Genomic DNA, 15,464 nt, shown 5'->3' on the forward strand with positions numbered 1-15,464 from the left:
TTTGGCTGTGTTGAATAAATACAGCTCATATTTGCCACAGGTTATTAATTATTAAGAGGAGTTGCTCAGATGGAAACTGGCCCTGATTGGCACAATTCACGGACACAAGCCTGAGCTTCCCCTCAGTTGCTCCAGGCAAGAGCAAGAGTACTCTTCTCCTCCACATTTGCTTTTATGAAGACCCACATACTGGTCTCTTATTCCTTGACTGGGCAAGGATGTGCTGCTCCTAAGCACGAAACACCGCACAAGGTGGGAGAAATGCCCCACACATCAAAAAGAGAGGGCATCTTCTATGCTCATCAGCTGCTGCAGGAATAGTAATTTATCTTACTTGCTGTCTCTCTCTCTCTCTCTCTCTCGCCCTATATACATTTTTGTTTTTGGGAAGTAGTCATTTTTTGGCCTTGAGTGTGAGTTTTTCTTTTAATCTGACACTGCAAAAAAAAGCACCAAAATCAATGTTGCTTCCAATCATTGACCCATCTCAGGGTCTAATAACAGTAAGAATCAAATGCTCCTTGAAATGTATTTTATGGAAATTATTTTAGTTTTTTTTTTTTCAATAAGAAACAATGGTGCTATGTAAACATACCAGCATTTAAAAGGTTAAAAAAAGTAATATTTGATATGTATATTTCAGGCAGAAGTAGTTTTAAAAGTTTTATATTCATGCATAATATTTTTACAGCAGTTTTGCGAAGAGGCAATTTTTTGTCCTTAGGGACAAATGCATTAGAATATTAAGGACCTCTTAAAGGTTAATTATTTGGGTTTTAGATTTACAAGAAGGGGGTTATAATGTTATGCCTGATTGGTGTATGCTATTACTAATATTGTTTAGTAATACCTCTTATCCAAAATCAGCATGTAAATGCATTTTATTTAACTTGTACCTGTAACCTGTACCTGACAATGATATTTGAACAATAACAGGTAACATATACTATTTTAATTGTATTTTTATTATGTTTCCGATGTGAAAGTTGCATATTAAATAGTTAAGACCGGAAATTCATTGAATCCTACTCCTTTAGGACCCTGTCTTGCAAAGACGTTCTTTCGCTGATATCCGCCCACTTGCGGAATAAGCCCCTCCTACTTGCGGGTACCCGCCCACTTGCGGTATAAGCCCCTCCTACTCACGGTTCTCCGGTCTGCAGAGATACATACTGTACTTGGATGTGTGCAGAGAGGGAGGACCCAAAAACGCGGAGTAACCGAAAAAATGTTTATTAAATAAAATAATAAATAATCAAAGAGATAAAATAAGCAACAAAAACAATTCGGGAACCCCGAACGCTGCCGAAGACGTCTTGGCTGAAACAGAAGAGTAAACAGAGAAAATAAAGACAAAAGTACAAGACAAAAACGCGAGCCGCGAACCCCATTCGCTGGCTCGCCGGTCCTAGACCAAATTACCTCGCAACGGCGAGGATTAGGGATTGGTGATAACGGGCGCCTAAAAGGAAGGGAGCGCCCGAGGGATCTCGGGGTAAACATTTACATTTTCAGCATACGCTTTTATCCAAAGCGACTTACACAATGAGCAATTGAGGGTTGAGGGCCTTGCTCAGGGACCCAACAGTGGCAATTTGGTGGTGGCGGGGCTTGAACCGGCAACCTTCTGCTTACTAGTCCAGTACCTTAACCCTCTGACGCATAGCGGTCACTACAGTGGACAGCTGTTTAATAGTCATTTTCTCCTAAATGCAGCAGTTTCTATGGTGGAATTGCATATCAGTGCTTCGAGTGCTCTCTACTGCCCCCCTCCATTGAGTTTCATTCAGTGGTTAGTTGTTGTAACTACAAGTGAATGCCATCTGAATCCAAGATGGCTGGCAGACAGACACACTTGTTGACCACTCCTGGAATATCCTGTCAATCCTTCTATTCTAAGAGAACCCTGGAGGTAAAAAAAAAAAATATACTGATATGCAGGAGTATCTAAGTAACAATATTATTCTTTTAGTTTTGAACATTTTATTTCAAATAAGTAGGAAATTATGATTAACCATGTGTCCAACAAAGTGGACGTTATGCATTGCTAAGTATGTTTTCAACATGAGTCATATACTTGATTTATCTTTTATTATGACTGTTTTGGTTGCAGTTTAATTCATTTTGGGTACATCTATAAGTTAGTTTTAAAACAATATAAGTTTTTGTGCAGATTATTTGTAGTTTGTATTAGTTAAAAATATATTTGTCATATTTGGTTGCAATTCAATTTATTTTGGATATACCTATAAGTTAGTTTTAAAAATATACAAATTTTTGTGCAGATTTGTTGTAGTTTGTGTTGGTAAAATTATAATTTTGTCATATTTTTAGACCACAAGTGCAGTAAAGAATAGGGAAGACTATAGAATAGTCCAGGAATTTCCCTCCGACTCCAGAGTCAGAGAGGTTTTATTGTCATTTCAGTTACATACAAGTACATATTGAAACGAAACAGCGTTCCTCTAGGATCACGGTGTAACACGGTACAAAAAGTGCAAGACAAAACAGTGCAAATACAACAATAATACAAAAAAATCCTATAATAAATAACTACAAAAGATATTCCTAATTATCCCTAATCTAAACAAGTAATTAGAAGACAGGACTAAAGACAAGTGTTAGTACATGATGGTGAATAGATGGTACAATGGTTCAAGAGGTAGTGACATGTTGTACATTAGCAGCGTAAAATTGGCAATGCCGATAAGGTGCCTAAAAAGTAAATAAGGTGCAAAATACAAGTAAGGTGCAGAAATTATTGTGCATTTCCAGGAGGTGTGCAAAAATGCAAGTAACATAGTCAATACAGTTCAGTGTGTGGCAGCAGAACATTTCCGGAGGAAATTGTTACAGTACTGAGTTTAGGAGTCTGATTGCTTGAGGGATAAAACTGTTACACAGTCTGGTTGTGTTAGTCCGGATGCTGCGGTATCGTCTCCCAGACGGGAGCAAAGTAAAAAGTCCATGTGATGGATGGGTTGGATCGTCCACAATGCTTAGAGCTTTGCGGATGCAGCGGGTGTTAAAAATGTCCGTGAGAGATGGAAGAGCGACCCCGATGATCTTTTCAGCCGTCCTCACTACTCGCTGGAGAGTCTTGCGGTCCGACGCAGTACAATTTCCGAACCAGACAGTGATGCAGCCGATCAGGATGCTCTCGATTGTTCCTCTGTAGAACGTGGTGAGAATGGGGGGTGGCAGATGAGCTTTCCTCAGTCTTCTCAAAAAGTAGAGACGCTGCTGGGCTTTCTTGGTGATGGAACTGGTGTTAAGGGTCCAGGTGAGATTCTCCTCCAGATGAACACCGAGAAATTTGGTGCTCTTGACGATCTCAACAGATGAGCCGTCGATGTGCAGTGGGGAGTGGTCCCTTAGTGTCTTTCTAAAGTCAATGACCATCTCTTTGGTTTTATCCACATTCAGAGACAGGTTGTTGACTTGGCACCAGTTCGTTAGATGTTGTACCTCCTCTCTGTACGCTGACTCATCGTTGTTGCTGATGAGTCCCACCACAGTTGTGTCGTCTGCAAACTTAACGATGGAATTCGAGCTGTGCATTGCTGTACAGTCGTGCGTAAGCAGAGTAAACAGCAGTGGACTGAGCACACAGCCTTGGGGAGCGCCGGTGCTCAGTGTGGTGGTGCTGGAGGTGTTCTTACCGATCCGGACGGACTGAGGTCTCTCAGTCAAGAAATCCAGGATCCAGTTGCAGAGAGAGGTGTTCAGGCCCAGCGTGCTCAGCTTTCCAATTAGATGCTGAGGAATGATGGTGTTGAATGCTGAGCTAAAGTCTATGAACAGCATCCTGACGTAAGTGTTCTTTCTGTCCAGGTGTGTAGAAGCCAGGTGAAGTGTAGTGGATATGGCGTCGTCCGTTGAGCGGTTAGGACGGTACGCAAACTGCAGTGGGTCCATGGTGGGAGGCAGTAGGGTCTTAATATGCCTCATGACTAGTTTCTCGAAATACTTCATGATGATAGGCGTGAGTGCTATGGGACGATAGTCGTTGAAGCATGACACAGATGACTTCTTTGGCACGGGTACGATGGTGGTCGTCTTGAGGCATGTTGGAACGATGGCGCTGCTCAGGGAGATGTTGAAGATGTCAGTGAATACATCTGCCAGCTGGTCTGCACATCCCTTGAGCACTCGGCCAGGAATGTTGTCTGGTCCACAAGCCTTCCGTGGGTTGACTCTGTGCAGAGTTCTCCTCACGTCCGCTGTGGAGAGACGAAGCACCTGGTCGTCACAAGGTGGGATCATCTTCCTCGCCAACATGTTGTTCTGCGCCTCGAACCGAGCGTAGAAGTCGTTCAGCGCATCTGGAAGGGAGGCATCACTGTCACAGACGGGTGGAGTCGTCCTGTAGTTGGTGATGGCCTGGATGCCCTGCCACAAGCGCCGTGTGTCACCGCTGTTCTGGAAGTGGCTGTGGATGTTCTGGCCATGTGCGCGCTTTGCTTCTCGGATCGCCCTGGACAGTCTGGCTCTCGCTGTTCTCAGAGCCGGCTGGTCACCTGCTTTAAAAGCGGAGTCTCGGGCCCTCAGCAGTGCACGCACCTCTGGAGTCATCCACGGCTTCTGGTTGGGTCTGGAAGTGATGGTTCTAGTGGTAGTGACGTCCTCAATGCACTTGCTGATGTAGCAGGTCACTGAAGTCGTGTACTCCTCTAGATCAGTGTAATCGCCGTATGTTGCAGCCTCCCTAAACATGTCCCAGTCAGTGCACTCAAAACAGTCCTGAAGAGCAGAGATGGATCCTTCTGGCCAGGTTTTCACCTGTTTCTGTACAGGTCTGGAGCGCCTGATGAGTGCTCTGTATGCTGGAATTAGCATTACAGAGATGTGGTCTGAGTATCCGAGGTGGGGGCGGGGCTCCGCCCGGTACGCACCGGAAATGTTCGTGTAAACATTATCCAGCGTGTTCGTTCCTCTCGTAGCAAAGTCCACATGCTGATGGAATTTAGGGAGAACAGACTTGAGATTTGCATGATTAAAATCCCCAGCGATAATAAACAGTCCGTCTGGATGAATGTTCTGCAGTTCGCTGATGGCTCTGTAAAGTTCGCTCAATGCTAACTTCGCGTTCGCGCTGGGTGGGAGATACACCGCGACAATAAGCACGCTGGTGAATTCCCGTGGTAAATAAAAAGGTCTGCATCTAACAATAGCAAATTCCACCATCGGAGAACAGTACGCCACAACAAGCACAGAGTCCTTGCACCATTCGGTGTTAATGTAAACACAAACGCCTCCTCCTCGTGTTTTACCGGACTGAGCTTCATTTCTATCGGCGCGATACGATGCTAGCCCGTCTAGCTGAATGGCACTGTCTGGAATGTTGTCGCTAAGCCATGTTTCAGTGAAAATTAAAACACAACAGTCTCTGTACTCACATTGGGTAGTTCGCTGAAGTCTGATACAGTCCAGTTTATTCTCCAGAGAGCATGCATTTGCGAGGAACAACGATGGTAGAGCCGGCCGGCTTGGGTTAGCTTTTAGCCTAGCACGGACCCCGGCTCGCTTTCCACGCTTCTGCTTCCTCGAGCACCGCTTGCGGCGCCCCCTCCCCCGGTCACCTGCTTAAGGTAACTCCGAGGACTGCAGGCCTGGTTCGCGAAGTAGGCAGAGTTCATGCAGAGTTCGCCGCAGATCATCTTGCAGGTTGGTTTCTGACTGTTTTCTCAATTGTAGCAGTGTATGGCGGTTGTAAACTGAGTCAAAAGTGGTTTCCATACGTTTATAAACAAAACTGTCCTAAACAAAACTTACAAACTTTTCTGCAAAACAACAAAAAACACCGTTTTTCGACCCCAGAGCGGCCGCTGCGTGTTAACGCGCCGCCATCTTGGATCTCAGTGACAATGAGTATAGTGACAGCAGTGATGAGGAGTGGCTGCCAGAGAACAATAGAGACATAGGAGATGAGGATGATGAAGGAGATGCAGACAGTAAGGATACAGTGAGTCAGGATGTTGAAAGTCAAGATGACGAGGGCCTGGATGATGAAGGACAGGAAGCAGAGAGAGGTCAGCATGTTGAGGGAGCTGAGGAAAATGTCCGTATGGTACCTACCCAGAGAAATATTTGCAAGGCACCTGCCTGCACTCAACCTCGCAAATATGTCTGGAAAGTCCAAGACAACAACTTTGAAGGAGACTTGCCACCTTTTCTAGGAGACAGGAAAGTGAATGTTGAGGGAAGAGAACCAATTGATTTATTTAGGCATCTGTTTCCCTTAGATCTCATCGATGAGATAGTGCATAACACCAACATGTATGCTCTGCAGAAAGGGAAAGAAAATTTGGCAGTGACAAGCGAAGAAATGCAAATTTTTCTAGGGATCAACATGGTCATGGGGTACATTCGATATCCTAGGGCACGAATGTACTGGTCCAGTGAGGATGGCCTTCGTCTTGGAATAATTGCAGATGCCATGTCTGTAAACAGATATGAGCAAATTCTGAGTCATCTGCACTTTGTGGATAACTATACATACCAGCCAGCAAACACAGATAGGCTCTTCAAAATAACACCAGTGCTAAGTACACTTCAGAAAACATTCCTGGCGGCAGCAGACCCTGAAGAATTCCAATCAATTGATGAGCAAATAATTCCCTTCAAAGGCCAACTATCAATTAAGCAATACATACCAAAAAAGCCCAAACCCTGGGGAGTGAAAGTATGGGTGAGGGCAGGGTCCTCAGGTTATGTGTACAGATTTGAAGTGTACCAGGGCTCAGCAAATAGGGGTCACAGCAGTGGTTTGGGAATGGCTGGAGATGTAGTGATGCGCCTTTGTGATGACATAAAGCACAAAAACCACAAGGTGTTTTTTGACAATTTCTTCTGCAGCATTCCACTCCTTGAGGCCTTGAAAGACATGGGCATCTATGGCACAGGTACATGCAGAGCAAACAGAGTGAAAGGAGCGAGTCAAAAACTCAAGAGTGAAAAACAACTGAAAGAAGAAGGCAGAGGGGCCTGCACAAACAGAAACATCACTGTCACACGTTGGCTTGACAGCTCAGTCATCCACATGGCATAGACCTGTGCTGGCCAGTCCCCTGAAGATGTGGCCCAAAGATGGCTCAAGAAAGAACAAACGATGATTAGTGTCCAAAGACCCTACTCAGTGGCCCTTTACAACCAACACATGGGTGGGGTGGATCTTGTTGACCAGTGTGTGGCAATGTGTCCCCACAGACGTAGAAACAAACGGTGGTACATCCGAGTGTTCTTTCATTTTTTGGATGTGACCGTTGTTAATGCCTGGTGACTCTACATGATGTCTGGATTGGAAAAGATGAATCTCCTCATCTTCAAAGCTTCTGTGGCCCGTGCACTGATAAATACTGGCTCCCTCCAGCAAAGCAAAAGAGGAAGGCCCAGTGGAACCCCACCTCCGGCAAAGCGCATAGCAGTGACCAAAGTACCCAGTGAGGTCAGGTTCAGCACAGCAAATCACTGGCCCAAGCTCACTCAGGTCAAAAATGCAAACAGATGCCACGATGCTGCATGCACACGGAAGACCAAATACATCTGCATTCAGTGCCGTGTGGCACTTTGCCCTGGATGCTTTGCCAATTTTCATGTAGCCTAAGACTGAGCGTATGATGAGGGTTAGAAGTTAGGAAAAAGTTAGTAGAGGAGTTTTGGAGATGCAGATGTTCAGTGATGCAGTGACTGTCCATTCTTGTTGTTGAAAACATAGTGATAATAACAAGTTATTCCAATTCATGCATTCTTAAAGAAATATGGAGACTCAAATATATTTGTTCTGTTTAGAGATGTTTTTAAACATCCAATTAGCTTACATGGAAGCTTTTTCAGTTGTGAGCACTGTTTGTTCTCTTTTTTAGGCCTAAACAATAGGGCTATAGAATGTTAGATTGATTGAAAGTATGTTCAAGTGATTTTCAAAGCACACAATGGAATATGTGCTCATGGATTTATGATAAAACATGGATTGATTCATTATTCCATTAAGTTTATACTGTTTTATGTTGAGTGCTTAAGCGCATGTAGTCCACTGTTGTGGACATGTCTGTAACTTCCTGAAGAAATAACATAAAAACATGAAAAAAAAGTTAATACAATTTTTTGTCATTCTTTAAGAAAAGTAAAGACACATTTAAAAAAAATCTTGACTCAGGATTTCATAATTCATGCATCAGAGGGTTAACCACTGAGCTATCACTGGCACTGAGCTATCACTGGTAAAAACACCACGAGGCTAGAAAAACCCCAAGGGGAAAAGAAAAGGGGAACCGGAAAAAGCCCGGACGGCACGGTCACCGACGGGAGTCGGGAAGGGGCCGTTTTACAAAAAAGGTCGCAATAATAAATTGCGAACTCGGGACGCGAACCCGGATCGCTCCGGTATAGACGCGGCTCTAAATCAGGAGAGCCAAGCGCGCCGTGAATGGCCGGAGATCCGGAAGCGCTGTTAAACCGGTAGAGCGCAAGCCGACAAATCGCCGCGGCAACAAACAAACAGCAGCGCAAGGGCTGCACGAAGTCGCACCAGCTTAATGTCAACAAATACTAAACCTTATTTACCTCGGTCATAGACCTACTCACCCTACCGCTTATAGCGCCAGGGGTACCCACTAAGACCTGTAAAAGAAAAAGGCTGATGCGGTGCAGCCGAAAAGCCGGTACAGAAACAAAAGGTGCGACGCCGGCAAGCTAGCGACGCCCACTTAAATAGTGAGCGCGCAGGTGCCGGTCGTACGCACTAATCAGCGGGCTTCCTATGGCCACGCTGTTCTTTGTTCTGTAATGTCTGCGACGCTGAGAACAGGTGGTAAGTCCATCAGACACAGCAGACCCCCTAACACCAGCTCTCTTTGCAGAACATAAATCCCTGCTCGCCACGTATCCCAATCCACTCCTTTACCCATATTCTCCTTCTTTTCCTCCTTCTTTTCCTCCTTCTTTTCCCCCTTGTTTTTCCCCCTTGTCTCCTGTATGGTATTGTGTCATCCCCTTGGTTGGCCACAGGCTGTGCCAACGCTACAATATATAGGAAAACTAACACCTGAAACGAATGAATGCTTATGAGGTGCAGGTGTTAAAGAGAGTGTCAATCAGGTGAGACTGACACATCACCCATCAGTGCCTCTGAAATGTATTCAGCAGATGAACAAAACAGTCTTATTTGGTCTCTGATTACACAGAGGTGAGAATTCCACAAGCTGGCTGCTTCCACTCTCTAGTCATAATGTGGTGCTATAAATATTGGATTGTAGAAACAGAGCAAACAGGTGTTGGTAAAAGCTCTGGGTTATTTGGGTATTTGAGAGTTACTAGGTAAGGACTCTGGGTTGATCCCTCTGTGAGACAGTAGATGACGCTGTTTAGCTTTATTAGCCTGAAGCTCTCGCATGACGAGACTGAAGTAGGAAAAGCATTCAATATTGACTGTAGCAGGATTTTCCTTCAGTTAATAGATAAAGCTTTTTGAGAATTGTTGATACAATTTTACACATTTTGTACCTTGTGTTTTATTTAAACCTATGGAACTTTGATCAATACATAATGAAAGACACAATGAGAGTCTTCAATGACGAGGTCATAAGCTCATCAACTTATGCTCAAGTTCCTCTTTAAAAATGTCAGGAGTCATTATAGCCAGTGAAAACTACATAAACTACAGTTACTGCTTCTGAACACAGCACTTACTGCCTGTTTAGCACATTTTAATAGGTTTTTAAAGGTATAACAGCAAAATCATCTCATCTCAACATTTCAAATTAGAAACATAAAAGTAAAAACAAAATAAACTAAGATATTAGGGTAGCATTAAATATCAGTGAATGACATACCTTGCGTTTGTGCAGAAGAGCTGAGGCTCTAAAACGGAGATAAAACCAGAATCAGATACTGTCAAACAATGGATTTAACAAAAGGATTTAATTTAACAAGAAATAATTTCCCTTGTTTAAAATATAAGCAACAAACCCCCAAACTTCAAGTCAGTGTGGATGTGCAGATGGCCAACAGCACTGCTGAGGGCAATTTAGCATAATAGAAATATAAAAATTTTTAAACATTGTTAACAAACATTATTAAAAGCACAAATTATGAGTCTCTCCTGACCAGAACACAGATTTTAAAACATGCTGCATGGAATAACCTAAAACAACCATGTAAATCATAAGTGATCAAAATGCACTAAATGCACTGTAATGGCCAACTGTTGTTCCCATTTCTTCTAAAGTCCACAGTCATGCCGGAACAAACTTATAAAGGTAATTTTATACACCTGCTGACAGCAGGTGTGGTTGAAACACCTGTACTTCTCAATTATTAGATGAGGTGTCCACAAACTTTTGGCCAGTGATAACCCATCCTTGAGAAACTAGGTACAGTTAAGTTACTGTATCCTGATATCCATACAGCTGCAATCAAAATTATTCAACATTCACCCCCACTCAAAAAATACCATTGTGATGACATATAAAAGTCACCTTTGACTTGTGCCTGTGACAGAACCATATACATAGAAAAATATAATAATGCACTATTTCTGTATTTTTGTTTAAAGAACAGCTTCCCTTTTATGAACAAAAAGACAATGATTGGCTTTAATCATTAACAGGAACTGCTAGTTACTGAAAATGCAAAATCCACAACCACTTCCAGCTCCAATCCCCAATCCTATTTTATATTACTTTTTGGTTGATGACTCCACACATCAAGCACCCCAGTATTAGCACTAGTCACCACAGGGCTGAAAGCCACCTGACTGAAACTAGAATCAATATACGATACACAGACATCTCCACAGACAAATAGATTTCACTTTTAAACTAAACTATTACAGCACTAATGCACTGCAGCTCCATTTTGTGCTGTATAAATCAACTTTAAATTCAGCTGGTAAAGAAGATGACCAATGTTGTGTTCACCTTATTTATTTCCTACGAGAGATCTTTAAGTCAAATAAAAAATGTTAACCTGATTCCTGTGAGTCAATTTTGTTAGTCAAGGTAAGAAGGAGAAGCATCAGTTTGCAGTTGGGGCATCACATGTTGATGTATGATTACAATAGTGTGATCAGTGACTTCATAAATAATAAATGTAATTAGTAACTACAGTGCTAAAATACTGCTCAGTAAGCATTACACCCACATGGGATGTACCCACAACAATTGATACTCAAAAGGAAACCAGTAGAGCTGTCACCACATTTGATAACAGAACCACTGTTGATTGCCAGGTCAGCTCCAGGTTTGAAGTATTATTTATTCATTTATTTTTTAAGTATATTTAATGCGATTTTTGTCAATTTGTCTTCCGCTGCTGGGGATCCCCGATTTTTGAAGTTGAGGAGGGTATATTGCTGCTCACGCCTCCTCCGACCCACGTGTAGCCCTTAACGGAACCCTTTTTCCACCCATGCACTCTGCACAGGCACCTCTATCCGCCAATCAGGGTCCTTACACAGCGTAGACCCCGCCCACATAGTCCAGTCATCTCTTCCTGCAGGCACTGCCAATAATGCCCACTAGATGGCGCCCAGCCGACCGGTGGAAATGCCGAGTTTCGAGTAGTTCAAAATATCTATACTGGTGTGCTAGTGAAATATCCCGCTGCGCCACCTGGGCGCCCTGAATTATTATTTTAATTATAAGTCCATTATAATTGGAGTGATTGAAAAAGTTTTAGAAAAAATATATGAATGTTTGCTAAATAGTACTGTTATAGCAATACTGGGGGGAAGTATTTTAGCTATGGTTAATAAACTGTAAAAAATAAAACTAAAAGAAAAATAGAGGAAATAATGTCCTATGTTGACCGCCGTTTTATAAAAGCAATAAGCCACTCGAGACCGTGCGTTAATCATTCTAAATGCAGCCCCCCCATTGATTTATTTTATTTTAATTTATAGTTAAGATCAATAAATCCATAATAAGTGTGTATCAGAGAAACAATTTTTTATAAACACATATTAATGTCCCTCACATCCTACAAACCTTGTTTTATAGATACTACTTTTATTTTTATTTTATTTTTATTTATAATTAATATTGGTAAATCCATAAGTGTATATCATAGATAAATCTATTAAACTCTCATATAATTTAATATAATAAACCCAAACTATTTTTAATAAAGACATATTAATGTCACTCACATCCTACAAACCTTGTGTAATAGATACTTCTTTTATTTTATTTTAATTGATAGTTAAGATCATTAAATCCATAATAAGTGAATATTATAAATAAATCTATTAAACTCTGATATAATTTAATATAATAAGGCCAAACTATTTTTATAAACACATATTAATGTCCCCCAAATCCTACAAACCTTGTTTTATAGATACTGATTTTATATTTACTTTTATTTTAATTTATATTTAATATCGGTAAATCCATAATACTTTTATACTGGAGATAAATAAATCTTAAATTAAACTCTGATATGATTTAATATAACAAAGCCAAATTATTTTTATAAACACATATTTGTGTCTCTCACATCCTACAAAAGTTGTTTTATAGATACTGCTTTTATTTTGATTTTATTTTAATTTATAGTTAAAATCCATAATAATAAATCCACAATAAGTGTATATCGGAGATAAATCTATTAAACTCTGATATGATTTAAAATAATACAGTCAAACTTTTTTTTATAAACACATATTAATGTCCCTCACATCCTACAAGCCTTGTTTTATAGATACTGTTTTTATATTTATTTTATTTTAATTTATAGTTAAGACCAATAAATCCATAATAAGTATACAGTATATCAGAGATAAATTTATTAAACTCTGACATGATTTAATATAAAAAAGTTAAACTATTTTTTATAAACACATATTAATGTCCCTCACATCCTACAAACCTTGTTTTATAGATACTGCTTTTATTTTTATTTTATTTTTATTCATAGTTAATGTTGGTAAATCCAAAATAAGTGTGTATCAGAGATAAATCTATTAAACTGTGATATGATTTAATATATTAAACCTAAACTATTTTTTATAAACACATATTAATGTCCCCCACATCCTACAAACCTTGTTTTATTGATACTGTTTTTATATTTATTTTATTTTAATTGATAGTTAAGATCATTAAATCCATAATAAGTGAATATTATAAATAAATCTATTAAACTCTGGTATAATTTAATATAATAAGGCCAAACTATTTTTATAAACACATATTAATGTCCCCCACATCCTACAAACCTTATTTTATTGATACTGTTTTTATATTTATTTTATTTTAATTGATAGTTAAGATCATTAAATCCATAATAAGTGAATATTATAAATAAATCTATTAAACTCTGGTATAATTTAATATAATAAGGCCAAACTATTTTTATAAACACATATTAATGTCCCCCAAATCCTACAAACCTTGTTTTATAGATACTGCTTTTATATTTACTTTTATTTTAATTCATATTTAATATCGGTAAATCCATAATACTTTTATACTGGAGATAAATAAATCTTAAATTAAACTCTGATATGATTTAATATAACAAAGCCAAATTATTTTTATAAACACATATTTGTGTCTCTCACATCCTACAAAAGTTGTTTTATAGATACTGCTTTTATTTTGATTTTATTTTAATTTATAGTTAAAATCCATAATAATAAATCCACAATAAGTGTATATCGGAGATAAATCTATTAAACTCTGATATGATTTAAAATAATACAGTCAAACTATTTTTTATAAACACATATTAATGTCCCTCACATCCTACAAGCCTTGTTTTATAGATACTGTTTTTATATTTATTTTATTTTAATTTATAGTTAAGACCAATAAATCCATAATAAGTATACAGTATATCAGAGATAAATTTATTAAACTGTGACATGATTTAATATAATAAAGTTAAACTATTTTTTATAAACACATATTAATGTCCCTCACATCCTACAAACCTTGTTTTATAGATACTGCTTTTATTTTTATTTTATTTTAATTCATAGTTAATGTTGGTAAATCCAAAATAAGTGTGTATCAGAGATAAATCTATTAAACTGTGATATGATTTAATATATTAAACCTAAACTATTTTTTATAAACACATATTAATGTCCCCACATCCTACAAACCTTGTTTTATTGATACTTTTTTTATATTTATTTTATTTTAATTTATAGTTAATATCGGTAAATCCACAATAAGTGTATATCAGAGATAAATCTATTAAACTCAGATATTATTTAATATAATTAACCCAAACTATTTTTTATAAACACATTTTAATGTCCCTTACATCATACACACCTTGTCTAATGGATACTATTTTTATTTTTAATATACACATATTAATGTCCCTCACATCCTACAAACCTTGTTTTATAGATACTGTTTTTATATTTATTTTATTTTAATTTATAGTTAATATCGGTAAATCCATAATAAGTGTGCATCAGAGATAAATCTATTAAACTCTGATATGATTTAATATAATACAGTTAAACTTTTTTTATATTTACACATATTAATGTCCCTCACATCCTACAAACCTTGTTTTATAGATACTGCTTTAATATTTATTTTATTTTAATTTATAGTTATGATAAAAAAATCCATAATACTTTTATATTGGAAATAAATAAGTCTAATAAACAAGGTTTGTAGGATGTGAGGGACATTAATATGTGTTTATAAAAAATAGTTTGGCTTTATTATATTAAATCATATCAGAGTTTAATAGATTTATCTCTGATACACACTTATTATGGATTTATTATTATGGATTTTAACTATAAATTAAAAAAAAATAAAAATAAAAACAGTATCTATAAAACAAGGTTTGTAGGTTGTGAGAGACACTAATATGTATATAAAAATTGTTTGGGTTTATTATATTAAATCATATCAGAGTTTAATAGATTTATTTAGTTCCAATTTAAAAGTATTATGGATGATCCTAACTATAAATTAAAATAAAATAAATATAAAAGCAGTATCTATAAAACAAGGTTTGTAGGATGTGAGGGACATTAATATGTGTACATAAAAAAAGTTTGACATTAATTCATCAAACCACAACAGACTTTAATAGATTTCTTTATCTTTAATATTCACTTATTATAAAATAAATTACAATTTTCTTTTAAAAAACAAGGTTTTTAGTAGGTGAGGAACACTGATTGTTTGTATATAAAGTACTTTTATATTAATAAATGAAATTTTACCAGACTTTAATAGATTTATTCATCTCCAGTATAAAATTATCATTGAACTTAAAAAAAAAAGGGTTTGTAGTAGATGTGATAGCTCAGTGGTTAAGGTACTGCACTAGTAAACAGAAGGTTGCCGGTTCAAGCCCCGCCACCACCAAGTTGCCACTGTTGGGTCCCTGAGCAAGGCCCTTAACCCTCAATTGCTCATTGTGTTCAGCTCATCATGTAAGTCGCTTTGGATAAAAGCATCTGCTAAATGTAATAGCCTAAGTGC

The 15,464-nt window shown here is 38.3% G+C and overlaps 1 protein-coding gene across 1 annotated transcript; it reads left to right on the forward strand.

Annotated features, from left to right (window-relative positions):
- Positions 1-261: 261 nt before the first annotated feature.
- Positions 262-7,051, forward strand: LOC134316952 (piggyBac transposable element-derived protein 2-like). Its single transcript, XM_062997568.1, has 2 exons — positions 262-320; positions 5,863-7,051. Exons 1-2 carry the CDS (start codon positions 262-264, stop codon positions 7,049-7,051), a joined length of 1,248 nt encoding a protein of 415 aa, XP_062853638.1.
- The last annotated feature ends 8,413 nt before the right edge of the window (positions 7,052-15,464 follow it).

This window comes from Trichomycterus rosablanca, chromosome 1 (assembly GCF_030014385.1).
Source record: "Trichomycterus rosablanca isolate fTriRos1 chromosome 1, fTriRos1.hap1, whole genome shotgun sequence".
Taxonomy (NCBI): Eukaryota; Metazoa; Chordata; class Actinopteri; order Siluriformes; family Trichomycteridae; genus Trichomycterus; species Trichomycterus rosablanca.